This window comes from Aedes aegypti, chromosome 1 (genome assembly GCF_002204515.2).
Source record: "Aedes aegypti strain LVP_AGWG chromosome 1, AaegL5.0 Primary Assembly, whole genome shotgun sequence".
Lineage (NCBI taxonomy): Eukaryota > Metazoa > Arthropoda > Insecta > Diptera > Culicidae > Aedes > Aedes aegypti.
Window position 1 is genome coordinate 50,819,781 of NC_035107.1, and position 27,529 is coordinate 50,847,309.

At 38.5% G+C, this 27,529-nt stretch overlaps 1 protein-coding gene across 2 annotated transcripts in view; it reads left to right on the plus strand.

Annotated features, from left to right (window-relative positions):
- Nucleotides 1-20,429, plus strand: part of LOC110677048 (bromodomain-containing protein 4-like) — a 35,402-nt gene extending 14,973 nt beyond the window's left edge. Inside the window, exons 3-9 of one of the 2 annotated variants that reach the window (XM_021847596.1) lie at nt 2,742-2,839; nt 2,910-5,169; nt 6,854-7,068; nt 15,454-15,621; nt 16,044-16,371; nt 16,802-17,002; nt 19,930-20,429. In XM_021847596.1, coding sequence (XP_021703288.1) covers nt 2,742-2,839; nt 2,910-5,169; nt 6,854-7,068; nt 15,454-15,621; nt 16,044-16,371; nt 16,802-17,002; nt 19,930-20,343 — 3,684 coding nt within the window. In that variant the 3' untranslated portion in view covers nt 20,344-20,429. Of the gene's footprint in view, nt 1-2,741; nt 2,840-2,909; nt 5,170-6,853; nt 7,069-14,517; nt 14,892-15,453; nt 15,622-16,043; nt 16,372-16,801; nt 17,003-19,929 lie in introns of those variants that run through there. The other variant, XM_021847669.1, reaches the window with a different exon arrangement.
- The last annotated feature ends 7,100 nt before the right edge of the window (nt 20,430-27,529 follow it).

Below are 27,529 nucleotides of genomic sequence, written 5' to 3' on the forward strand. Positions count from 1 at the left end.
CCGCTCCCGCAGGAGCAAGTGTCAAGGTCGAAGGATCAAGCACTACTAACGAACCGATCACTTTTTCACCGCTTCACTACCGACGCGCGACATGTTTGATCCTGCCCTCATCACCCGCTCCCGCAGGAGCAAGTGTCAAGGTCGAAGGATCAAGCACTACTAACGAACCGATCACTTTTTCACCGCTTCACTACCGACGCGCGACATGTTTGATCCTGCCCTCATCACCCGCCCCAGCAGGAGCAAGTGTCAAGGTCGAAGGATCAAACACTACTAACGAACCGATCACTTTTTCACCGCTTCACTACCGACGCGCGACATGTTTGATCCTGCCCTCATCACCCGCTCCCGCAGGAGCAAGTGTCAAGGTCGAAGGATCAAGCACTACTAACGAACCGATCACTTTTTCACCGCTTCACTACCGACGCGCGACATGTTTGATCCTGCCCTCATCACCCGCTCCCGCAGGAGCAAGTGTCAAGGTCGAAGGATCAAGCACTACTCCATGTGTGATAACAAATACAATGTAGTCGAAAAATCTATATATCTTGAATGCTATTTAAATAAAGATTATTTCTCGCATACTCTGAGATAACGCCCTAAAAGCCATTGGTAACCACGTGTGTAGCTCGTTGTTTCTGAGCAAATGAAAGAATAAGCACCCAAACCAACATCACGGGCAGGTAAATAATGACCTTTTCTTCCCTATAGCGTTGGTCAATAACATTAAAATACATTCAAATGCTCAGAAACAACGAGCTACACACATGGTTACCAATGGCTTTTAGGGCGAGATCAGAAGTTATGCGAGATTTGATAATATAAATGATATTGTTATGGGCTCGGTTATGTGATAATAATATATTTTAACGCTGCTTTAAATAATATAGTTTATTATTTATTCACTGCAATATTCAATTAAATGAATAATTACGCGAGGATTGACAATTCGACCAAGAAGGTGTCTTCTCCGTACTGCAGTTTATGGATCTGGATCTTCCAGACTCGTGAAGCTGCAACCAGAATTTCTTCTAAATTGCGCAACGAATCCACCATGAACAGTCTCGATTGAAGGAAACATGTAGCTTGAAATATGCTTTCGACGCACATTCTCATTGTTCCATATTCCATTTGCAAACTAAAATATTTAGTCAAATAGTTTTTTTAATCGAAAATTAAGTAAAATTGCCGAAAAACTTGCGAAAAGTTAGCGTTTTGTCCTATTCTGCAAAATGGTTGCCTCGTGTCTGACTTGTTTTGGTTGTTGATATTCATGAGTTCATTCTTCATATAGGTGTTATGTGTGAAACCACATAATTTTTTGCCATGTGTGTCTACACATATTTTTGATTTAATAATAATTTTGAATGAACTTTGGATGAATCCTAATTCATATTAATTTAATGTGTGAGATAGTTTTTAATAATTATGTGTCGTTACACATATAGAAAAATAATGAAATTTTTGCAGTGTACATATTTTGTATGAGCCGTACACGCAAACAAATTTTGTTGTATAATCTACCGAATCCATGGTAGAATTAAGAACTGCACCAACAATTTTCAACCGACTACAAAAATCTGTTAAGTTTACTATAATCTGGTGAAAATCACTGAGCAGTGCAGTAAATTTGACTATGTCCATAGTAGCATCCACTACAAAGCATTGTATTTCAATCTGTGACACCCACCGTACAACACAGTATGGTCAAAAGTATGATGCTAAACTTCTCAAATCAAGAATGTTTCTAGTCAAAAATACTACAACTCTGGTTAAATCAACAGAAGAAATTTTCTGGTGCAGTGATGTTGACTATGTTTTGGTAGAGTTAACAGATTAATGTAGTCGGTTGAAAATCGTTGGTGCAGTTCTTAATATTACCATGGATTCAGTAGTTTCTACAATAAAATTCATTTCAGTGTAACATCAAGGGGATCCACCCCCTTTAGCGTTATGAAATTTGTGAATGGGGATACCCATCCACCCCCTTTAGCGTTATGAAATTTGTGAATGAGCCCTAACAGCTAAGATATAAGATGCATGTGGGATTTCTTTTTGATTGAAAAATTAAAATTTCATTTTAAGTGTACGTTCAAACCCTTCGCTTTCGACTGGACAAATTCGTTCTCCGTTTTCAACGATATATTCTTCAGATCTTCGAACGAAGCCGGATAATATGGAAGACAAGGCGGATTCTGAACCGCAGATCATTTTGTTCGAACGGATAAACGAACCGGTAAGCATAAAAAACTGTGTTGCGTAGGCGATCACTATCGATTCCCCTGGGGCACCAGGATGAATTTGTAAGCACCTGCCTGGCCTGACTTGTTGTGAATGCAGTTAACTAGGTCCTGGCACCACCAACAAAGTTGCAGCAGCAGTTTGTTGGCAGCCGCCATAATGATCCGTTCGCTCATGGCCGGTGAAATGTCCTCGCTGGTCGCCGCCGCCATGGTGTTTAAACCGAAAGAGTCCAGTTGATTGATTCCACCGTATTCGTGATCAAACTCAACATCCCACCACAAAATCGCTAGTGTTTGGAGGTGTTTTTAACCTCCAAATTGCCAAATAACCTCCAAAACATCACCTCCAAGTTAGTTCTAATAACCTCCGTTATATGAAATATGGTGGCGCGTCGATCGTCGCAAGTTTATCGTTAAACAGTCAATACAAAAGATTAAACATTCAAATGAACTTGACCCACTTTCCGGTTTCTTGAAATATTTTTTTTCTGATTGCAGGCAAGTCAAACAATCTACAAATGCACATGGAAGGGATGTGGCGTCATATACGTATCTTGTTCTGAGGTCACCGCTCACGTACGAAATGCACATCTAGGGTAAGTGAACATTTCATGCTTTACGTTGACCCTATTGAACACATCGAACTCCCCGTTCCCCTTCCAACAGTCCCCGCAAACCGGACGAGGACAGCGATGAGGAGGATTTCTTCTTCACAGAAATTGAGGATGAGAGTGACAGTGTACTTAGTGCACCCCATCCACCATCGACACCGACTCTGAACCTCCGTGATATGACTCTACCCCCACTCGAGGATCCGGAGTATCAACGGCGAGGGCTGCTCTCGATGTCCTCCCAGCGGCAGTCCGCTCTACAACAACATCCCCATCTGCAGCCACACCAGCTATCGCTCGGGGCCGCCATCAAACCGCCACTGCCAGGGCAAGGGCTGCACTCGATGTCCTCCCAGCGGCAGTCCGCTCTACAACAACATCCCCATCTGCAGCCACACCAGCAACCGCTCGAGCCCGCCATCAAACTGCAACTGCCAGGGCAAGGGCTGTTATCGATGTCCTCCCAGCGGCAGTCCGCTCTACAACAACATCCCCATCTGCAGCCAGACCAGCAACCGCTCGAGCCCGCCATCAAACCGCAACTGCCAGGGCAAGGGCTGCACTCGATGTCCTCCCAGCGGCAGTCCGCTCTACAACAACATCCCCATCTGCAGCCACACCAGCTATCGCTCGGGGCCGCCATCAACCCGCCACTGCCAGGGCAAGGGCTGCACTCGATGTCCTCCCAGCGGCAGTCCGCTCTACAACAACATCCCCATCTGCAGCCAGACCAGCAACCGCTCGAGCCCGCCATCAAACCGCAACTGCCAGGGCAAGGGCTGCTATCGATGTCCTCCCAGCGGCAGTCCGCTCTACAACAACATCCCCATCTGCAGCCAGACCAGCAACCGCTCGAGCCCGCCATCAAACCGCCACTGCCAGGGCAAGGGCTGCACTCGATGTCCTCCCAGCGGCAGTCCGCTCTACAACAACATCCCCATCTGCAGCCACACCAGCTATCGCTCGGGGCCGCCATCAAACCGCCACTGCCAGGGCAAGGGCTGCACTCGATGTCCTCCCAGCGGCAGTCCGCTCTACAACAACATCCCCATCTGCAGCCACACCAGCAACCGCTCGAGCCCGCCATCAAACTGCAACTGCCAGGGCAAGGGCTGTTATCGATGTCCTCCCAGCGGCAGTCCGCTCTACAACAACATCCCCATCTGCAGCCAGACCAGCAACCGCTCGAGCCCGCCATCAAACCGCAACTGCCAGGGCAAGGGCTGCACTCGATGTCCTCCCAGCGGCAGTCCGCTCTACAACAACATCCCCATCTGCAGCCACACCAGCTATCGCTCGGGGCCGCCATCAACCCGCCACTGCCAGGGCAAGGGCTGCACTCGATGTCCTCCCAGCGGCAGTCCGCTCTACAACAACATCCCCATCTGCAGCCAGACCAGCAACCGCTCGAGCCCGCCATCAAACCGCAACTGCCAGGGCAAGGGCTGCTATCGATGTCCTCCCAGCGGCAGTCCGCTCTACAACAACATCCCCATCTGCAGCCAGACCAGCAACCGCTCGAGCCCGCCATCAAACCGCAACTGCCAGGGCAAGGGCTGCACTCGATGTCCTCCCAGCGGCAGTCCGCTCTACAACAACATCCCCATCTGCAGCCACACCTGCTATCGCTCGGGGCCGCCATCAAACCGCCACTGCCAGGGCAAGGGCTGCACTCGATGTCCTCCCAGCGGCAGTCCGCTCTACAACAACATCCCCATCTGCAGCCAGACCAGCAACCGCTCGAGCCCGCCATCAAACCGCAACTGCCAGGGCAAGGGCTGCTATCGATGTCCTCCCAGCGGCAGTCCGCTCTACAACAACATCCCCATCTGCAGCCACACCAGCTATCGCTCGGGGCCGCCATCAACCCGCCACTGCCAGGGCAAGGGCTGCACTCGATGTCCTCCCAGCGGCAGTCCGCTCTACAACAACATCCCCATCTGCAGCCAGACCAGCAACCGCTCGAGCCCGCCATCAAACCGCAACTGCCAGGGCAAGGGCTGCACTCGATGTCCTCCCAGCGGCAGTCCGCTCTACAACAACATCCCCATCTGCAGCCAGACCCGCAACCGCTCGGGGCCGCCATCAAACCGCCACTGCCAGGGCATCAGGGCGCCCAGCTCCATCTCCACCATCAGCAACAACAACAACAGCAGCAGCACAATCTGAACAACAACAATGCCATTAGTCAACAGGCACCGGGAAGCAATGGCAGTAGCGGCAGCAGTAATGGCGGTCGAAGCGCGGCCGTCCTCACGCACAGCAACACGTCGCCGCTGATACACCACAACTACACCTGGTCACAAGTTAGTCCGGTGAGTAGTTTTGGAGATACTTGGTTGGGAATTTATGGTTCAACATTGTTGAGCCTTACACGGAGAAAATGAAGTACCATCAGTGCACCAGTATCCGATTTCCGCTCAATAGTGTAAAAATAGATTTTTCGTGTCAAAAACCAACATTTTCGTACGGATATATTCTAGCAATATGACCAACTATCAAATGAAGTCGTCTAACATTATTTTCATTTGATAAAATAGGTAATTCTTTATATTGAAACCACAAGACCTCGTGAGCGGTTATTGGATCAATAGGTATTTTGCTGTGTTCCAATAACCGATCATGCAAAAAATTAAACAAAATTGTAAAGAAATGTCGATGTTAGTTTACAGCCTTCTTTATTGCGGTAGTAGCCACGGTTTGATCATAAAAAATATCAGGATAAATAACGAAATTCGAAATAATGCATTTTTTAGTAAGTTCGTCACGAAATCTGTTTACAGTGAGCGGAAATAGGAACACTTAGATGCAGTAACAAATGCAATTAAAAATTTTTTTGTGAAAGTATTTAAATTATTTTCATTTTGCCGCTGATTACTTAAACTTGGAGTTACATTGTGACATAAAAATAGTATTGATCGACACAATACTGCCCATAACTGCATATATGTAACATTCGACAAAAGTAGGCATTGAGTAAATTGAATACAAAGTGTGCATTTTATGGTAGTATGGGAGGAAACTGAAATTTCTAAAAATTACCAGAAACTTATAAGTGCTTATTTGAGGCTGATATTTTGTACAACTCATATCGCATACTAGGTGAATAGTCAGAAAATAATTCTGATAGAAATTTCATTGCTATTACATTACGAGACTCATTTATAATCTCAATGTGACTGTTATGCGGTTATAATTACCAATGTGGTATTTTTTCGAATTTTCTAGAACAATCTCACAGATTTCAGTAAGTTGATCGAAAGTATTTATCATTTGATGATTCTCCCCGGTATTAACTCCAATTTGTAAAAAATGTCGAATGTGACTGTTATCCAATTATGGGCAGAATAGTCATTGTGCTTTAAATACAGTCAACTCTCCCTTACTCGATATTGAAGGGACCATCGAGTTAGGAAGATATCGACTTACAGAACACAAAACCAGTGCAACTGCGATCCAAGGGACCATCGAATTAGCCAAGAAAACCAACTTTTAGTATGGTTCTCTAACTCGATATCGAGATACGGAATATCGAGTAAGGGAGAGTTAACTGTATGACATGGGGACTACATGAGCTCTATGGAAGCGGCATTTTGTTTCATATAAAGTCTTTATTAGTGCTTCCGTCAGGATGTTTTTTATTTAAGTTTATTAATTTCAGTTCCCTTCATTTTTTTTTTGTTTTTCTAAATGAATCGTAGAAAATTGTTTTTATGATATCTGGAAATCTTGAAAATAAAAATAAAGATTGTTGAATTTTTCAGTCAATTTCCAATAATCATTGATTTTGATAACCTTCTAACCTCGTTTGTTTATTATTCGGGTGTTTTTTTTTATTATCTCAGCATCGTACAAAATAAGTCAAACGAAGTACAGAAAACATTAGCTAGCACAAGTTGTCCACTTCATAAAATGAAAAGTCTCGGGTCCTTATTCATTTACCTCCATAAGCCTACATTTACATTTAACTACAAATCTAACAATAATTTAAAATTTCAGCCGAAATCGATGATGCCAAAGAAACGAAGACTCAGCGTTGCATCGAACCCCTCCGAATCTGCCGTTCCCGTTATAGATGATACTACTTTAAATGCTGAAGGATCCGAAGATTATATTGCAGAAGAGGTTGCAAGTATCACTCCGTCTTTCCCTTTGATCCTGAGCAAAGATCAAGTGACTACTGATCATTCCAGCGAGGAAAATCCAATCGATAGGTATGTATTGCAAACAAAGGATGTTTTCTTTTTATGCCCGACAAGGGACAGCGAGTTCGAACAGCAAGATATGATGCCAACATTTTTTTTATGAAACAACAAGGAGAATGATTACTGCTGGGATAGGAAGTTCACAAGTGTTTAAGGTAAAGTGGGGCAGATTGGTGACCTAAAAAAATCGACACGAATGCACCCTTCTGGTCTAAAGTGTCGTTAATACATACAAAAAAGAGCTCAAAGAAAAGTCGATAAAATGCTGAAAATTTCACGGTTTCTTCGGATTTTTGCACGACTTCTAACAATGTTTAGAACAATACACTAAAGTCTTTTTTTACATGTTTTTTTTTTGCACGCTTTATTTTTACACGGCTTTTTTTACACGTCTTTCGGAATTAACACGGTACTATTTTTACACAAAATTCGGAAATAACACGGTTTTTTTTACTTATTTACACGGATTTCGGAATTAACACGGCTTTTTTTTTCCTATTCACACGGATTTCAGAATTAACACGGTACTTTTTCCACGGATTCTAGAATTACCACGGTTTATTTTAACTCAAATTCCAGAATTAGCACGGTTTTTTTTTGCACGGAATTTTTTTGCACGGCACGGGGACCGTGTAAAAAAAAACCTTAGTGTACTAGATAGGGGTGATCGGGGCAATATGGGCCGCCTAAGGAAAACGCCATAGAATGCATAGAAAATCAGCAAAAAATATGGTTTAAATGCAAGTGACTTGTACTATTAAATGTTATCTTCCATTTTACGTCGATAATTAATGTTAACATCAACTTGCAAATTATTTCAGGAACTTTTTGGAAAACTATGTTTTTCTACACCAACCATATGGGGCATTATGAGCCACCCTACGGGGCACTATGAGCCACCTCATTCAATCGAATGATTTTTGTTTAAAACAGTATAGAGAAGAGTTAGTGGTGAAGAGTACATTATTGGAAAGGAAATTGTATTAGCTTTGCTTGAAATTATTGATTCTAGCGGCTTATTTTTAAAAGATACATTATACATAGTAAACAGACCATGTTAAACTAGTACTAAATTGCAGTACTTGGTTCAACGTATTTCGTTTGTTTTGCTCATTTTGCCCCACCCCTTCATCTTGAAAATAATATATTGTTTTTCAATAATTTTGTTTACGAACAAATCTAATTTCGCTCACGAACTGTTCATTATGATCAGAAGTTTCAATGGATTGGTAAAATTTACCAGAATTATAAATATAATTGTCTTATAGGCCTAATTAAAAACTGCCAAAATTATAAGCTTTTCATGACGAAGGACAAATTTGTACATTTTTTGTAAATATCTTGAGTGTTCAAACGAATATTCTTACGGTTTTTATTGTGGTGGCTATTTGAGGCATCCTTTAGCAGATCATAATGACAGTAGACATTAAAACACTGTTTTTGATGTCAAAACCGGGGTGGCTAATATTGCTCCGTATGTTCATATTGCCCCCATTGCCCCTACATATGATTTTCGTTGTCTCACACTGCTCACGAATGAATAAATGATTTTTCAAAATTTGTCATATCTTGAGTTGTTTATTTTACCTTATATAATAGGAATTTTTTTTTACTACGTTTAAAAGTAATTAATATTTATAAACGCTCCGTACAAAAAGTAGTAGTAGCACAAATTTCTGCCGCTTCCATACATCCGTGAAGATTGATCTACGCATCGATTAATCGTAATTCCGGATCCGCATTCACTGCATGATTTCACGACTTCTGCTAGCTCTTTGTTCGTCACCCTCGCCACTTCTTCTGCTTCATCTGCTGCTTACGGCGCTGGCGGTAGACACTCTGTAGGAAGCACCCCACATACTCGAGTTGTCCCTCTGGCATAGACTACACAGCGTAACAAAAATGACATTTTTGCGTGTCTCAAGGATCAAATTATGTGTTTCTAGTAGATTTGGGGTTGCTGAATCTAGTGCCATTCTCAGAAATGTTCCAGCACGTCACAATTTTTAGCTACAGGTCGCCAAAGTTGTATGAAACACTAGTTTTATTGATGTTTACATGAAATTTAAAGTACAATTTATCTAACATTTGTGTAATCTAATCCATCAAACATGCAAAATAAAACTTAAACTTTCATTTCAGACATAATTCGATTGAAAGTGCGCGATTAAATTTCAATTTAACCAATTTTTTCAACATGCTTGCAGTCTCCATACAAAATACTTAGTTTCTTCTATATGGCAAAATACAACAATTCTCTAAACCATCAAAAAATAACTTTTCCGCATCGAAAGTATTACAAACTCTGATGATAACTATTGTTATGCACATGAAGTTTGAATTCTGTGGCAAATTAAGCCAGTGCTATCAAAGCATGCCCGTTTTCGACTCTTGATTTCCTTTTTGAGAACTAACTTTGCCTCTCTGTGAATGCTGCACTGTGGTCTTCTCTTTGTGCGCGTTGCAATGTTCGTCTAGGGGAAGATTCAAATATGACGTCAATCGTTTTTCAGGATTCCTAGACCTCCTCCATCTGTCACGCTTTTTCCAATACCTTATACATGCACTGTCTGTCTTCTGTTAAATTTTCACCTTTCTAGGTGGTAGGTTTATATGGAAATTACTATAGATACATTTTAACAAATGTTAGTAGGGGCAATGGTGGCAATATGAACATACAGGGCAATGTGAGCCACTCCGGATTTGACGTCAAACACAGTGTTTTGATAGTGTCATTTTGATCTGCTAGAGGATGCTTGAAATAGCCATCACAATAAAAACCATTAGCAAATTCGTTTCAACACTCTAAATATTTTTAAATTGGTCAAATTTGTCCTTTGTCATGAAAAGATTATAGGTAATTTTGAATGTTTTCAATTAAGCTTATAAGACAATTATATTTATTATTCTGGTAAGTTTTACTAATCCATTGAAACTTCAGATAATACTGAACAATACGTGCACGAAACAAAATTATTAGAAAACATAATATTTTTTAAAAAGCGAAGGGGCGGGGCAAAATGAGCCTCCTAAGTTAAAGCTAGAAAAACGGAGTTTTGAACACTAAAATGCATGACTTAAATATATTGGATTATTTTTTACTTCAAAGTCATTTTGGTGCATCATTACAAATGGAACACTTTGCTAGAAAATAGGTTGAACCAAGTGTTCAAATTTAATACAAGAATTCCATGGTTTGTTTACTATGTGTTATGTAATTATCAAAAATAAGCCACTAGAATAAATAATTTCAACCAAAGCTACTAAAATTACCTTTCTAATATTGCACAATTTATCATTAGCTATTCTCTATTTTACTTTAAGGTAAAAATGCATCGAAGCCAAACCTCGAATTTTCAAGAGCACAAATCTAGAGAACCTGACAATCGTTCGCGCTTAAAATCGCGATTTGTGTTCTTGAAAATTCGAGGTTTGGCTTCGATGCATCTTCACCTTAAATACAAATCATACGATTGTATGAAGTGTATACATTCTTAGTCAGCTAGAAATGTTACTTGGGCATCTTGTGTTGTTTTTTATTTTGTGGTAGACTCAGCTGCTGGTCGTGTCTAATTGAATTGAAAATGATTGGGCACTTTTTGCATATCTTGAGGAGACCTATTTTACCATTAACATATTGCGGGAAAATTTAAAAATTTGGATAGCCTCGCGGAAATAACGCACACCAGGCTATCACCGCACAGAACAAAATTCACAAAGTGTGCTTTGCGTGCTGATTGATAGCAACATATAGAAACATAATGAGTCACTAGCTGGGCGTCATTTCCTATCACATCGCAGATTTACAATATTTCTGAAGAAAACTTGCCGTCGGAACTTTACAAATATTTGCAATGCTGTCAATACATATTTTCCTCCGTATCTGAATTCTACACTCAAAATAATCCAAACGTCATTGTTACGTGAAAACGTACGTGGTTTTTTTCCACCCCAATTTTCTCGTAATACTTTACGTGGATCAAAGGTAGCAGTGAATGAACGCATGAAAAAATGTACCTCACCACATCCATCGAAGTTTCACGTCACAGCTACATGAATTTCCTCGTAGCTTTTACTTTTTTTTTTTTTTTTTTAATAGTTTTTCAAAATGAAAAAAAAACTACTCAAGAGATTAAACTATTTAATATATTATATCATTTTTTTTAATAAAATAACCAGCAAGATATCTAGTAATAATAAATATACTTGCTGACACGGAGGCATTCCATCAGAACAAACACACGTTCTTCTAAAGTTTTTCCAGGTTGTAAGACATTGAAAAATGTCTTGTTTCTCCACTAAGTTGGTCGGACTTGCTGTTCAACGTTCCGTAATCTGTATTTGATATTAAGGTATAAAAATGTATGAATCATCAGTATTTATCATATATTTACCAAAAAAACTGATTTTTGAAGTCCAGCAGCTCTTAGAAAAACTTGCGGCCACCATATTTAAATTTGAACTCAAGAGCGAATGAACACTAAACGCAGATAGCCAAATGAATTTATGGGCCTACGTGATTTTCACGTCAGTTCTACTGGTAGCCACAGTAACAATCACCAGTCCCCATTTGGTGATTATACATGCTCTAGTAACTACCCAAGTAACCGTACAGCTGTATATAGTTGCATCAATATCACTTTATATGCTTCTATAAAATATGGCATATAAAGTCATACTGCATTATATGTCTCATTAATGCAGTATTAAAGTGGAAAAGGGCGCTATTAAAGTGTAAATACGGCTACATTTCTTAGCTCTATGTTGGCAATTGCTAAAGTATAGTTACTGTCTGTACCGTATAAAAGCTTTAGCCAAAGTGTATTTAATGCATGAAGGAAAGGATTAAAAATAGAAACACAAAATTTTTTTTGTATTTTTTTGTTCATTGGATGTCAGGTCAGCGTTGCTTTTTTTTGCTATGATTCATATGTATATTTTTGTTTACTCCCTGTTGCTTGGATTTGAACCTAAATTAATTGTGTGATGTTTTCGATGACTCGCCGCGCCTATCCTCCGGACCATGAATGCTGGATGTCTTGGCCGGAAAAATTGTGCAACTTCAAGCAGCTCCCTTTCATTGCCAGTGATAAATATTGTCGATTTCACTCCTTACACACTTCGGACGTGGACCGTCCCAAGTGTGTGAGCTCCTTCAAAATGTGTAAGCAGCTTAATCCTGAGCCGTCGAATCATGTTGGTGTTTTTAGTGCACTTATTCCTTGTGGTTCAAGGGACAAGTGTACCGAATACGTTTTAATGATCCGATGCAAGCGTGCACCCTTATCACATTTTTTGGACTCAACAAACTTTGTGATAGTCCAATGTGGGGTGAAGTGCGCAATAAGTAAGTGGACACGACTGCACTTGCAAGTTTACCACGGCTGTCGCTTTTTTGCTGTTGAGATTTTGTTTTGTTTTCATTGTGTGGGGCTAAATCTTCACGTTTTATTCGAGTGTACGAAGGTACGGTACTGCCATCTGGGAAAAGTTTGCTCGATGCGTGAAGCTTCAAAAATTTTACCCGGCAAGGTATAGGAAGCGAAATTTCAAATGCTCATATAAAATTAACTACAATAGTCATTTAAAATCTTTTCAGTACATGTTGATATACTTTCAATGGGCTACATTATAGGCATATAATTTTGAGTTTTATATTTTTTTCTCAATATGCTGCTGATTCTATATTTGATCAATAGTCTAACCCCGTACACTTAACAGAATTTAATTGAAAAGTGTTTTGAATTTTTTAGAAGCATTTGAAAATTGATTTCCTATGCTTTGCCATGTAAAATAATCGGAGCTTCACGCATAGGGTCAACTGTGGTAATTGCCTTCGTAGACGCGAATATATTGTTTTAGCATCTCGGCACTTTGAATCGTCGATAGCTGTGTGGTGTGCGCACGGGCCTATCAATCGTAAGGTTTTTGGTTCAATTCCAGGCTGTTGCTTATTTTTTGTTTCCAAATTCTGGTTTCTCGTTAGACAAATCTGCGAATTTCAACAAGATTTCTTGTGGCGAATTTTCATAAGAGATATTCAACTATTTCTATAGTCTATTTGCCTGAGTGAGGGGAAGGTTGACAATAAATAGAGCAATGAAATCTTACCATTTTTGTTGCGATGAAGCACTGAGTAAGATGATGCAATGAAGCATTGAATGGTAACCGTATATCACCCATTAATGTACATTTCATTGCTACAATAGAACAATGCTACATTGCATTCATAAAATGGAATTAAAGCATTACTGCACGCATGTTGCAGAATAAAAGCAATGATGCATTGCACTCGTTGAATTAAAGTAAAAATACGGTAATGCCTTAATGCTTGTGGTTAATTGGGTATTACCTCAGTCAGGTGAATAGGAGGCAAAATTAATTTGGAATGATGTACGTGATTTTTCACGTACCATTGACGTTTGGATTATTTTGAGTGTAAAGTTCTCATAGCACAGTCATGACGATCATAACGATAATGAGCCTATGCCTGCTATAAAACGTTTGACTTTTACTGTGCACCCTGTTTTCAAGTTGCCCGTAAGAGAGAGCGAGACAGCACCAACACACGGCGCACAGTAAAAGTCATGAGAACAAAAGAATTTATGGCACGTACAGAGGCTTACTATTTTGATTCTTTGCTCAACGTCGTCAATCAAAACAAACAACAATGTAGGGCCCATTCACAAATTTCATAACGCTAGAGAGAGTTTTTGGGTGTCCAAAATAGCCAATTTCAGCGTTAAGCTAAGTATGCCGTTTCGCTCAAGAAAAGTAAAGAAATTCTGAACTGAAAGGGTCAAGAAATTTCCTACAGAGAGCCCCCTTTGAAGTGACATTTCTTCTCAACTGCGTACTGCGATCAGAAAAAAGAGATTTTCTTGACCATTTCTTGGGAGAAATTTTCCACGCATCGAGATAGGCTATTCCTTTTCTTGTCAGTAGCAAACCGGCCTTTAAGCCTGATTCGCTGCTGCCAAGTAATTTCTCGGCCTATCTTGATGCATGGGAAATTCCTGCAAGGAAACGATCAAGAAAGCTCATTTTTCTGATCGCAGTACGCAGTTGAAAAGAAATGTCAATTCAAATGGAGCTCACTGTACGAAATTTCTTGACCATTTCTTGGGCAGAAATTTTTACTTTTCTTGAGCGGAACAGCATACTTAGCTTTAAGCGAAGTATGCACTTCAACAGAAAAGTAATCGCCTATCTCGATGCGTGGGAAATTTCTTGCAAGAAATGCACAAGAAAAATATTTTTCTTTGATCGTAGTACGCAGTTGAAAAGAAATGTCAATTCAAATGGAGCTCACTGTAGGAAATTTCTTGACCATTTCTTGGGCAGAAATTTTTAGTTTTCTTTAGCGGAACAGCATACTCAGCTTTATGAAATAAATGCATGAGCCCCTAGTAACTAGCATAGCTGTGTATGTATGGTGTATGTTTTTTTTTATTCCAGTGTTCCATTCACATCATTCATCGGACAAAGGGGTAAGCAAGGAGGAATAATCGTCGATGGCTACGTTTTCCATGTAGACAAAAGGACATTAAGCGGAACTTTGTACAAATGCTCGAACAGGACTAATTGTAGAGCACGATTCCTCGTAAGGTAATTGATTTTTGAAGCATACCCGAACATAAATGTAAATATTTAGTATTTGGTTAATCCCATTTGATCTTGTTGCTGGAAAGCGAACGGTGCGAAAGCCTTATAAGCCCGTAAACTAACACCACTATCAGGAAGATGAATTTTAGCTCTTCCTGATAGTGGTATTGTTGAGCGCGGTGACTTGAATCTAGCTTTTTCTGGTCCGCTCTATGAGCTATAAACCGTTTGACTTTTACTCTGTTTTCAAGTTGCCCGTGAGAGAGAGCGAGACAGCACCAACACAGAGCACACAGTAAAAGTCAAAAGAACAAAAGGATTTATGGCACGTACAGAGGCTCATATAAAATACCCAAGCCGAACGTCATATCGGCTGAACCCTACCAGAAAGTTAGCCTGGCTGCGGCAGCCATTAGCGCTTTTAAAGTGAAGATGAATCGAAATTTTCAAGAGCATTAATCTGGAGAACCGAACACCTGTTTAAGGTGAAAACTTAATCGATTGGTCACTATCTGGTGGTGACCAATTGGTTAAGTTTTCAGCTTAAACAAATGTTTGGTTCTTCAGATTTGTGCCCTTGAAAATTTAAGGTTTGGCTTCGATTTATCTTCACCTTAAAAAGCTGAATAGGACTCACCAGCGGATTGCAAAGTCATTGTTTATCAATGTGAATGTGCCCTTTTCTTATGTTTATGCCGAATTGCTTTAATTATTTTGCAAAAAGCGGACTTGCAACTAAATGGCATTTTTGCAATAAACTAATGATCACTTCACAACCATCATTTTTAGGTCCGAAATTGGAACGTTCAAAAACAGCCAGCACACACATCCTCCCCATACGCTGCTGATTTCAAAGGCAAAAATGGTTCATGCATTAAAGCAGGAATGCGCCAACCGGAGGCCAGGCACCTACGAATCTGTGCGAAACATTTTCGACAGGGTGTCTAATACAACAGAGTAAGTTTATTTTAGTTGTAAATTACCTGTTTCCTTGTTTAATACCGTAAAAATACCGTAATTCAACGCAGTTAAGAAATAAAACGATTCGATAAACGATTCCCCGCAGAAGAATTCCTAGTTCCGCGCACTCGCGAAGTAATCAAATAAATAAAAATTTTAATGTAAGGCAGCATCCATTTATTACGTAACGCTGAAATTGGATATATCCAACCCCCTCTCTCCTCCGTAACACTTTTTGTGTGAGATTTCTTACGCGCCTTACATTTTATTTTTAATTTTCGTACAAAAAATCATACCATGGGGTTCAAAAACTCCAAAAAATGTCTTACGTAATTAATGGATCGCCCCTAATGTGCGATTCTAAATAAAACCTTAATTTAGTCATACTAAAAAAACTTCATTTCATTACATATTTATAGGCACCAAGGCGCAGCGAAACACGTGCTTTACAAAAACGTGGCCAGTTCGATGAGGAAGGCCAGAAGCACGTGTTTCCCACCTTCGCCGAAAACCCCTGCTGAATTTCACGAACTGATGGGATCGGAGAAGGCGGCTGGTTTTCGTACCATATACGGACAAAAATTTTACCACGGATGTGTAGGCAAAACTCTGTTTTTTATAGTACCGGCCACACTCGAAGCGATAACGGAAATCGAAAAAACTTCGTTATATTTTGATGGAACTTTTAAAACGAAGCCAGCAATGTTCAGCCAGCTGTTTATGGCCTATGCAGAAGTAGGCGGGAAGGTATGTATTTAAAATCAAAAAGTTATAGTAGTAGTTCTTCTGATTTGATTTATAATTGATTATTATGAAGATGAATCAAAGCCAAACTTCAAATTTTCACGAGTACAAATCTGGAGAACCAAACACCCGTTTGAGCTGAAAACTTAATCGATTGGTCACCACCAGCTAGTGACAAGAACAGATTTGAATTAATGAACTGCATAAAACAAACTAATTACACAAATGAAGAATGAAGGACTGACAAAAACCATTAACGAGCTACCGGAGTGAGGGTTGTGCACGTATGCTGTAGTTGAAGAACCGGCCTTTGATCCTCAACTTGCACATTCTCTCATTGATCAGCCACCACCCGATCACGCGCCTCTGCATTTCATAAAAATTACCATGTTTTGTTTTGAATATTTTTGCTGAGTTTATTCTTTCATTTTAGATTTTCCCGCTAGCATTCATGCCATCAGCTGACTCGGCAAAGGCCGATGTTTACATCACTATTTTATCGAAGATAGCCGCTGTAATAGAGCCGGCAAAGGTGGTAACAATCGTGACGGACTACGAGAAGGCACTTATGCAGGCTTGCCGCACGGTATTCCCGAAGGCAAATCTGCAGGGGTGCCTTTTCCATTTTAAGCAGGTATTTATGCAGTAGATATATGTCATTATCACACATGTGATAGCAGATTTTCTCTCTCTTTCTCTCCTAGTCCCTACCTTCCACCGAATACTACTATAACAAAAAGAATGGGATTGCTGCAAAAAAATGGGATCATTATTGTTATAGTGGTCTTCGCTTCCGCCCTCTTTGCTTTGATATACACGAGAAAAAAAATGTTCGATGAAATTACTATTTCATTTGATTACGCCCCAATTCGAAACAATCATAGAATTGTAGAACAATTTACTTTGTTATAGTACATCATAGGGTGCAGAACCACTTGGGCACTTCCATGATTCACTTTTGCACTTCTCGGCCGAATCGACTGAAACTTAGCAACACGAAGCGCTTCAGTAAGACGCATATTGTGGCCAAATATTTGTTTTGTAGCTTTCAAAAAACACCAATGCCGAAGTGAATCAAAAGTGCCAAGAATAGGATCTGGTTCCCTACCATATGATAATGGTACATTTGACAGAAATTATGTTATTACGGATTAATTCTCGTTGAAACCAAGCCGCCATCCGCACAATTAGTTAGAATTTCCAATCGTGTTGAACGAACATTTTGGAGTTATAAATCTACACACCAGAAGTTGTAGAAAATCATAGTTTGAATAACACATTGGAATGCTTAAATTTGTTTTTAGTAATTTAGTTTCTATTTTTTAGTGTAAGTCTTAAAAATGTTCTACTTTTCTCACAACATCGCTAACCATGTTTTGAATTATTTTTCAAATATTTCCACTTCTTTGAAGGTTTTGACTTAAGAATATTTTTTTAACCTTTCCTCTAACTTTTTGACTCGATGTTTTGAATCGAGGTTCATTAAATTATTTTTTTCTTACGATCAATTATTTTTAAAAGTAGGTATCTAATATTTTATTCTTCAAAATATCGACAAAACATTTAACAAATAAGGAAGAGTTAGATGCGTGTGTATATGTGACTTAGTTTATTTTTTATCTTAAACTTAACACTCAGAATAAACCACAAAATACGGGGTTGGTGATCTAATGGCTACCGCTTCTGCTTCATAAGACGGACAGAAATACGATCTACCGTGGGAGCCAGTTCAATGCATCATCAACTCCTTCCCCTCATTGGTCTTCATTCTGACATGGCAGGCGCTATTGTCGCCTAAAAAATAGAAGATCACCAGCACTTATACACTGAGGGTGTCTGTTAGTCCCAAGCAGTCATCTGGTTGGTTCTTTGTGTAAGTGCAGCTGATCTGGCGATACTGGAGTAGCAACCACGGGCTGCCAATCAAGCTCAAGCTCAACTTAACACTCAGAATAAACCACAAATTTCCGTGCAATTTCACCGAATATTGGTGTTTTATCGACCCGTGAAGCTAAAAAAAGTTCAGCTGTCAAAAGTATTGAATAGTTCGGTGATATTCAACGAATTTCCGGTGATTTCTTCCTCTGAATAGCGAGAACAAATTAGACTATGATGAGTGAAATGAAAACACTCAACGACGGAAACTATTTGGAATATTAACTTGTTTATGACACTGTTCGTTTATTGAACGGAATTTCATAAATCATTTATAATTACAAAAATACCTAGCATTTCATATTGTTTTTGCAGTCCAGTATAGTTTTATAAATATACAAAAATATAAACTTTAGCGGAATTCGCAATTATAAATACGCCGGCCATGCCTAATGATTTCACTGATTTTTAGTGTAAATTTCGGTATATGGTAAAAAGATTGTTTTTCATCGAGCTTAATTAATTTTCCACAGACTTTTGTAAAATTTTGGCTTTCATCGAATTTTCAGTGAATGTTTGACAGTTATGTTGAAACCACTGTTGATTTTTCTGTGATTTGTTGAATCATATTTCATAGATTGTGTTGTTTTCTTTAGAGAACTCTCTATTTTCACGACGAAAAAATTAAAAGATTAGAAATTGAGTAGCTAAATCAAAAAACGGGAAAATGTTGGGCACTGTACCGGGAAAACCTAGAAAAAAACGGGAATTTCAAAATGGAAATTTGGTGGCCACCCTGGGTAAAATATGTGGGGGGTGTCTCATTTTCCCGAACATCTCGGATTACACCTTCCTCTAAATTAACAGTTTGCTTTTGATATTCGAAATCTTCCTGCAAAATTTCAGCTCAGTTTCTTTAAACCTCAAGTATCGTAAGGGTTTTTCGATATTGATGCGTCATACAAATAATCTTTACTTTTGTATTCGGTTTCATTGACCGAATGACAGAAATTTTATTATCTTGATAAGTTAGTTGTGGGACCGGTACTATCAAAGTTACCCTCATTATCAAAGATACCCTGTTTTATGACACCCGTCCAGAGCTGGGAATGGTAATAGTAGTAGGCTTGAGTTTTTGTGAAAATCACGTGGTTCTTCTAATACAGTAGCTCAAAATTGTGAATCTCATCAAGTAGCCTATGTAGGGTACATGAATTTCCTAAATCAGTAGTGTCATTGGAGACTGTTAATGTGGGAAATGCAGCGAGTTCACTAATTTGACGTTTGAGCGGTGCCGAATTCACTGGTTTCCATGGTCACATAAATAACACGGCACCGCTAGAACGTCAAATGGACCAATGCACGAGTTCACTAATTTGACGTTTGAGCGGTGCCGAATTCACTCGTTGCCATGTTCACGTAAAAAACACGGCACCGCTCAAACGTCAAATAGTGAACTCGTGCATTGGTCCATAGAACATTTTTCTACAGTAGTTTTTGGGTTGCCCTTAGCAACGGGTGTTTTGCTATTTTCAAGGCATTTTGCCTACAGCAGTGATACGCGTGAGTTTCACTGGCTCCGCTGACTGTGATTTGCTACGCTTGCCTACTGTAGTGTGAATTTCAGAACTTTTCCCAGCTCTGCACCCGTCTTTATTTAATCATTATGTAATTTATTATTTACAGGCCATTCGCAGGAAAATAGTGAATTTAGGAATTCCTGTTACAAGCGAGACTTATTTGGAGTACCGGCTGGCTATGCAGCTAGCTCATTTACCGGCCAGCAAGATAGCAGGGGCTATGGATATAGTAGTTGACATTATTAAACAGCGCACGACGGATCAGCAGACAGCCGACCAGTTTGGCCGGTACCTACGGTTGCAGTGGCTTTGTAATGTGTCACCGCAGGTGTATTCTGTGTATCACGTTACAACTACAACTAATAATGCAGCCGAGTCATACCACGCGAAGATGCTGGCGGAAATCGGATGTTCACCGACACCGTGGGCATTCATTGGTATGTATGCAAATATATATATTAAATTTTATTACAGTGCTCATCCCAGCATAAGACAGAGTCCTTTTATTACGCAACGCTAAATTGGATAGTTTTCGACCGTAACGCTTTTTATATGAAAAAATAAATTTATTGTATATTCCCAAAAAAAGTTTGGGTTCACCCCCTCAAAAACATACGAAAGTGTTTTGTCCATATCTTTGTGATGACAAGCCTAATTGAAACTCTATGGCGCATTCGAAAAATAATTAGTTTGCCTTTCTTCGTAGGAATTTTGACAAAAAAAATGTTTTGAATTTTGTTTACTAAATTTTTACTTGTCCTAAATATTTACTTAAAGTAACGACATGTTTCAAAACCTGACTTAATCCACCGATGGTGAGACTGAACCCTTCTTACATTTCCATACAGGTATGAGATAATTATTATTCATCATTCATTTGGAACCTTGTACCAGTACAGTGGGGATTCGCTCGTTGGGGTTCCGCTACATGGAATGACTCGATGGTTGGATGTTCGCTGGTTGGAAAATATTTCAACTAAAAGCACTCAAATGTCAACAGAAAATGTCCAACTGACTTTGACGTCTGAGTATCGTCGCTTTGAAGTCTCCATATATAGAACAAATGCGTATGTATATGTGCGTTTTGTGGCGATTTGCTGTCCAGATGCGTTCGTGTGGAGCATTTTCACCAGCTGTCAGTCTTTCCTACTAACGGGTCGGATTCGCTAGATGGAAGGCAGTCGTGTTCCAACCAGCGAATCCCCGGTGTATAACTAAACTTTAGGATGTTGTGACTATGTTCTATCTGCCCTAATAGTTTAATGGTTTGCAAAAAAGTCCAGGAAACTGCACGTCAAAAGGCGGATATCGAACTTTATTAGTTTTCATACGCTTATTATCATACAGTCGACTCTCCATAACTCGATATTCAAGGGACCATCGACTTATAGAATTATCGAGTTATAGAATGTACTGAAACAAAAAATCACAAAATCGAAGGAACAAATTTCTGAATTTCTAATGTATAAATGATCGCCTCTGTAAGAAAATAATATTATTCTGTTGATTGTACTTTACACACTATTATTTGAAAACTTTTTACGAAATGCTCGAAAAATCACATTATTTTGACTGACAATATTTGTTTTATTTTCATGTTTTTCAACTTTTATTACAACTTGCAAGTATTTTTTCATCTCCAAATAAGAATTTAACCATGTTTCCCCAAATAAGAACGATTTTAAAATAAATATCGAGTTATGGAGAGAAATTTCCCTCTCACGTGACATCGACTAGTGGAGATATCGAGTTATAGAAATATCGACTTATAGAGAGCACGATGTATGGAAATTTGAAGGGACAGAAAAATCTATCGAGTTATAGAGTATATCGAGTTATAGAACATCGAGTTGTGGAGAGTCGACTGTAGTTTAAGAGGGTCTATAAACCCATGTTGCCATCCTGTAAAATAATATCGAAAAATGAAAAATTTAAGCCCTAAAATGATTTTGCCAGCGATTTTTTTAAGATTTATGTGCAGGTTTAAATTAAAAAAAGGGGAATTTTAGAGATTTTTGAAAATAATGATTTTTATCTCTGTAATTTATAATTCGATTGCAATATGGTTGTGAATGATATCCGAGCTTTCAATCGACGAAAAAAGAGCTGAAATTGAATTAAAAATAGCTGAGAAATTGATCAAAATGTAAAAAAATGAATATTTCAGAGAATTTTTTTTCCAGTACTTTAGAAAATTTTTCCAATGATATCTCTGAAACTAGTAATCCGATTTCAATGAAAATTTGAAGGCTTATGATTGAATGTCAGAGCTTTCATTAGCCGATAAAAGAACTTAAATCGGTTCAAAAATGGCTGAAAAATCGATCAAAATGCAGACAGTTGAAAATATTAGAATATGCTTTTTTTAGTACTTCACGATACTGTTTGAATCATAACTCTGTAACAAAATGTCCGATCGCAATGAAATTCAATAGCGTTCTATGGGAATGTTGTAGCTTTCTTTTAGAGCTAAAAGTGTTTAAATCGGTTGACAAACGGCTGAGATAATTGAGTGACATTTTTTGTAACACACACACACACACACATGCACACACACGGACATGTGCTCAGTTCGTCGAGCTCTATCGATTGGTATATGAGACTTGGCCCTCCGGGCCTCGGATCAAAAGTCGGTTTTTCAAGCGATCTTTATACCCTTCTTATGGTTGTAAGAAGGGTGAAAAACACTTTACACCCATAGCTATTTTTCTCAGCAATGAATCGACAATTTTTTTAAATTAGTGCGTCACGGGTTTCGAGCAAGTGTCTCTGCTTGTGGGTCCGCACATCCATTTTTGGACCTTCATACAGGAGTCTGACTGCTCACCAACAAAAGTACAATCTTGAACATATTGCATTTCAGATTATTCCAGTGCTATAGGCAGATGCGTTGCTATAATAGATGGTAGCACCCTGGGAGAGAGAAACCGATACGAAATTTCTGTACGTCATAGTGAGCCGAGATTCTGCTGTCACGAACTGTCACTGTGAGCCCGGATCTCAAACAATGGACAAACTTGGAAAAAGTGCGTAATTGATCAAAACATTTTTTGGCATTTCATCAAATGTGACAAAAAATCGATTGATAAACTATTCATGACTATTCAAAAGTAATGTCACGATAGCACCTTTTATTCTGATTGAATATAAAGTACCGTCGTTGGGGGTGACAATGGGTCAAAAAGATATGTGTACGAATTATTTATTGAATAACTATCGCAATTTAACTCCAATAAACTTCAAATTTGGTGTGTATGTACTTTGATGGTACATTAACAACTGTTCAAAACATTAAAGAAAAATATTTATTCACAGCGGCACCACAAGTGAATGAAAAATGACCCAATCTCACCCCATAGTGGGGGTGATATTGGGTAACTTTAATTGAAATAACTTGTTTTTGATAATATGGTTGCGAAACCATTCACAGCTGAAGAATATTGATGAAATACGATGCAAACAAGATGAAAAGATATCTAAGATGTTTCACAAGTATGATAAACCCTCATAAAAGAACGATTATACCAAAAAATTGAAGAGCTATGAGAAAAAAATATGTAAACACAACATTCATCGTCAAGTTTACATAAATTTTCTATTTTTTCCCTCGAATTGTCTTCAAAGTCTCATCCCCATTGCCATGAAGCCTATTCAGTTTCCCCAAAGGTGTACTGAAACAGTGATTATTTTAATTCTTCGCAAATAGTTAAATTTCGGAGCGACATTCCACGATCAATACATTTCAGGCAGATGTTGATATCATAATCACGATATTTCAATGTTCCAACTCATTTGTACTTCCAGGAGATGTTTCTATAATATGAAAACACTGATAAATAATTAAATTAACAAAAAAAATCCATTTGATAAATTTTACGATGTTGCTGCGCACGAAACACAGTTGCTGGATTGAGAAGTTGTCAAAATGCGTTGCATTGTTATTCAATGTACGGAATCCTCAAGTAGACTAGTTTGATGTTCCAGAGATGCTGTATTTAGAAAGAATAAACACATCTCAATGAAAAAGAGAACTACCAATACCGTAAAATGTCAAAAAAGTGGACTTGCAATTTCATTTACTGTCGTTCTTGCTTGACCCAATCTCACCCCCATTTTTGATGTTTTAGACACCGTACCGAAAAAAATAAATTTTTTGTTGAAAAATCAAATACTACAATACAGAAAATACGTGTGAAGTGTAATGAAAAGACTTTAAGCCTTCTACTTATATAACGGTAGAGGTTAAAGTACATGCGTGATACTTTGCACAGGAGAAATTTAATGTTGTAAATTTTATCTAATTTCAACATACAAGTTTATTGATATAGTAAACAAAAACTACTATTTCTAAAAATGTATATGTATGTGTAATAATATGTTCCCTAACATATGAATTATTAATTTTAGTAATATCACCGTTATTAGCTGAAATATTTCATTTTTTTTTTTTTTTTTTTTTTTTTTTTTTTTTTTTTTTTTTTTTTTTTTTTTTTTTTTTTTTTTTTTGTCGGTAGCGATAGGGGTAGTACTGGCACTCTTAATCTGCCCTAAGCTCCTTCCCAGCATTTGCTTTTATAAGCCTCTATTGCGTTCATCACACAGACGTTCCTAAGCAATGTTGCTCAAATGGTCACTGTGTACGCTAGCAGCAATCAGCCCTTGCCGTAGTTTTGCAGTGTAGTAGTTCAGACTACTATCAAACTATGATAAGGCCTGAAATGCTACTAGAGTGGTTAAAGTGAAGAACGAAATAGTTTTATTAAAAGGTCCTCATTCCCCATTTCATTTCATCACTCACTATTGACACTTTTATTTTCGACACTATCACGTATAACACCGATTATCACTCATCACTTTTCACAGTACACCATTTTCATATAAATTCATTGTTATTATTTACCATTTACCATCTGTTATCATTACTAAGTAATTAAAAGATAATCAATTGACATTTTTCATTATTTTTGTTGCTGTTGAGCCATTACTATTCGAACTACGATTTAGCACTACGATCAAGAAAGTTACAGTAAAAAATCACTTCGATCCATTCTTCTGCACTCGCTGTCATTATTAACTTTTTTATCATGTACGTTTGAAGAACTAGGCACAACTAAGCAATAAGTTTATATTCAGAGAAATGATTGCACAATGTATTATGGCCATTATTAAATTAGTAGAGTTCACATCATTATTACTATATTTTTACAAAACTATCAGAATCACTTCCACTTTCATTTTCAAATTTTCATCACCATAGATTTTATTATAAAATCACTATTAGCACCTTCACAATCACTAAATTTAATAACGACGAGTAAAACGCACAGTTCCACCAAACACCCATTTTTATGTTGCATTATAAAACGATTGATCACACGTTAGCTTCGAAACTTAACAACCATTACTGATTAGTACAAAGGATGCTACAGCTCGTGGTAAACGAACTGAACCATCAACAACCAGCACTGGTTTATAAGTAACTAATGAGCCCTGGCGGTCCCTCCGTTCGAAGAGGACCTGATAATATGCCGAAACGTATTAACAGATCCTCCGCCTGAATGCAGCCGTTTCATGATAAATCATGAACCGTTGGAGGTGTGCCAAAGTATTGGGAAGGTGATATGTTTCACAGACGGGTATTATTATGGTGCACCTTCTACTTTGGCACCGTCAAACCCTGTGATCGTGGCCAGGGATCACCGTTATTAGCTGAAATATTTCATAAATCATATTTTTCCGTTTTGACCCAATGTCATTTCATAAATCATATTTTTCCGTTTTGACCAATGTCACCCCCCAGACCCATTGTCACCCCCATCGACGGTACTTAAATATGCATCATTTTACTTTTTCTAATAAAAACGAAAATTAAATTCAAAGAAAACTTTGGCCCTTTTTCAATCTTTGCCCGAAAAGGTGTAAGGTACACAACAAAAGAAAACTATTGATTTTCATCAAGTCTGCCTTGATTGTCGTTGGCAAGCTGGAGTTTTCTTGCTGTTTGGAAAAAAATCATGTCATATTTCGTGTGTAGTATCGGTGCCTCCCTCCCAGGTAGCACCATATCATCATCATCCTATTCCTCATCGTAACCTGTTTTCCCATACCTAAGGGATGATACACAAATTATATCACGCTACCTCTCCCTTCCCTTTCCGCTCTATACGCGAACCTCTATAAATGTTGTAAGGCTTGTCACATACGATACGCGTTTTGTATGGAACCTCTATAAATGTTTTAAGGCTCGTAACACTTCGTGACCCCTCCCCCTTTTTTGGAGCATGACATACGTAATATATGAATGATTCTAAACCGCTGCGTTTTTCTTCAAGTTTCCAAACTAGTTTTTAATAATTGTGTGGCTTTCTACCCCATGCCCTTCCCATTGGAACGGGGACAACGTTGTTTTAAACATTTACATTTTTGATTCCAAGGTTTCAGCTTATAGCAAAATTACATCTACCTAACTAAAGGTTAATGCTTGACTACGATTGAATTCTTTCGCCGCTCTTATTTTCAACACTTTATGCATGGCTACTTCTAGTAAAGAAGATTTCCGGATGACGTCATGAACCTTTTTCCAAAAAAAATTAAGCTATTTTGCTTCCTAAAGCACTATTTGCGTCAAATTAGTCACATTGGAAAATTGATGCGTCAATCAAGGCACTATGTTCCACGAAAAGTTCCTGAAACCTGAAGAAATAAATGTGTAACATTTTTGTACTGCATCGAATAACAATGCAACGCATTTTAACAACTTCTCAAACCAGCAACTGTGTTTCGTGCGTAGCAACATCGTAAAATTTTATCACATGAGTTTTTTTTCTAAATTTAATTATTTATTAGTGTTTTCATATTATAGAAACATCTATCGAAAGTACAATTGAGTTGGATCGCTGAAATACCGGGATTATGACGTCAACATCTGCCTGAAAAATGTACAGTCAACTTTCGTTCTTTGCACTAGACCCGTGGCCCGATTAGTGAAAGACTTTCACTAATCGGGCTAAGATTTGAGCTGTCAAAACACCGATTACAATAGAAATTCAGGGCTACCAACATTAACAAATTGCGGTTTATGTCAGAAAGTGACACTTGCCTTCGTTTTAGGTGGGCTATAGCCCACTTAACGGGAGCCCAATTAAAAAGAAGTGCAATTAAACGTAGTGCAACGAACGAAATTCGACTGTATTGATCGAGGAATGTCGCACCGAAATATAACTATTTGCGAAGGTTAAAAAAATCACTGTTTCAGTACACCTTTGGGAAAACTGAATAGGCTTTATGGCAATTGGAATGAGACTTTGAAGAAAATTGGAGGGGAAAAACAAGAAAATTTTTGTAAAGTTGACGATAAATGTTGGGTCTTATATATTTTCTCATAGCTCTTCAAATTTTTTGCTCCCATGAACCCATTGCAATAAATTGATTTAACATCGATTTAACACATTTTTTTTTTGGAAAAAAAATATAAGCAATCACTTTATTACTTATTAGCGTTGCATTATCATTCGCTCTGGATGGCGTTTGAGTTCATCTCGTGCAAATATTCGATAGGAACGCTATTGCCATAATTGGTACAAGACAACGCTTTTTGAAACCAATTTTTAGTAGCTCTAAGTCAATTTAGTACTAAAACTGTTTAATTCAACTGTATCGCAAGGCTTCAAACTAGTAATTAACCGTCAACAAGTCATGCTTATGTA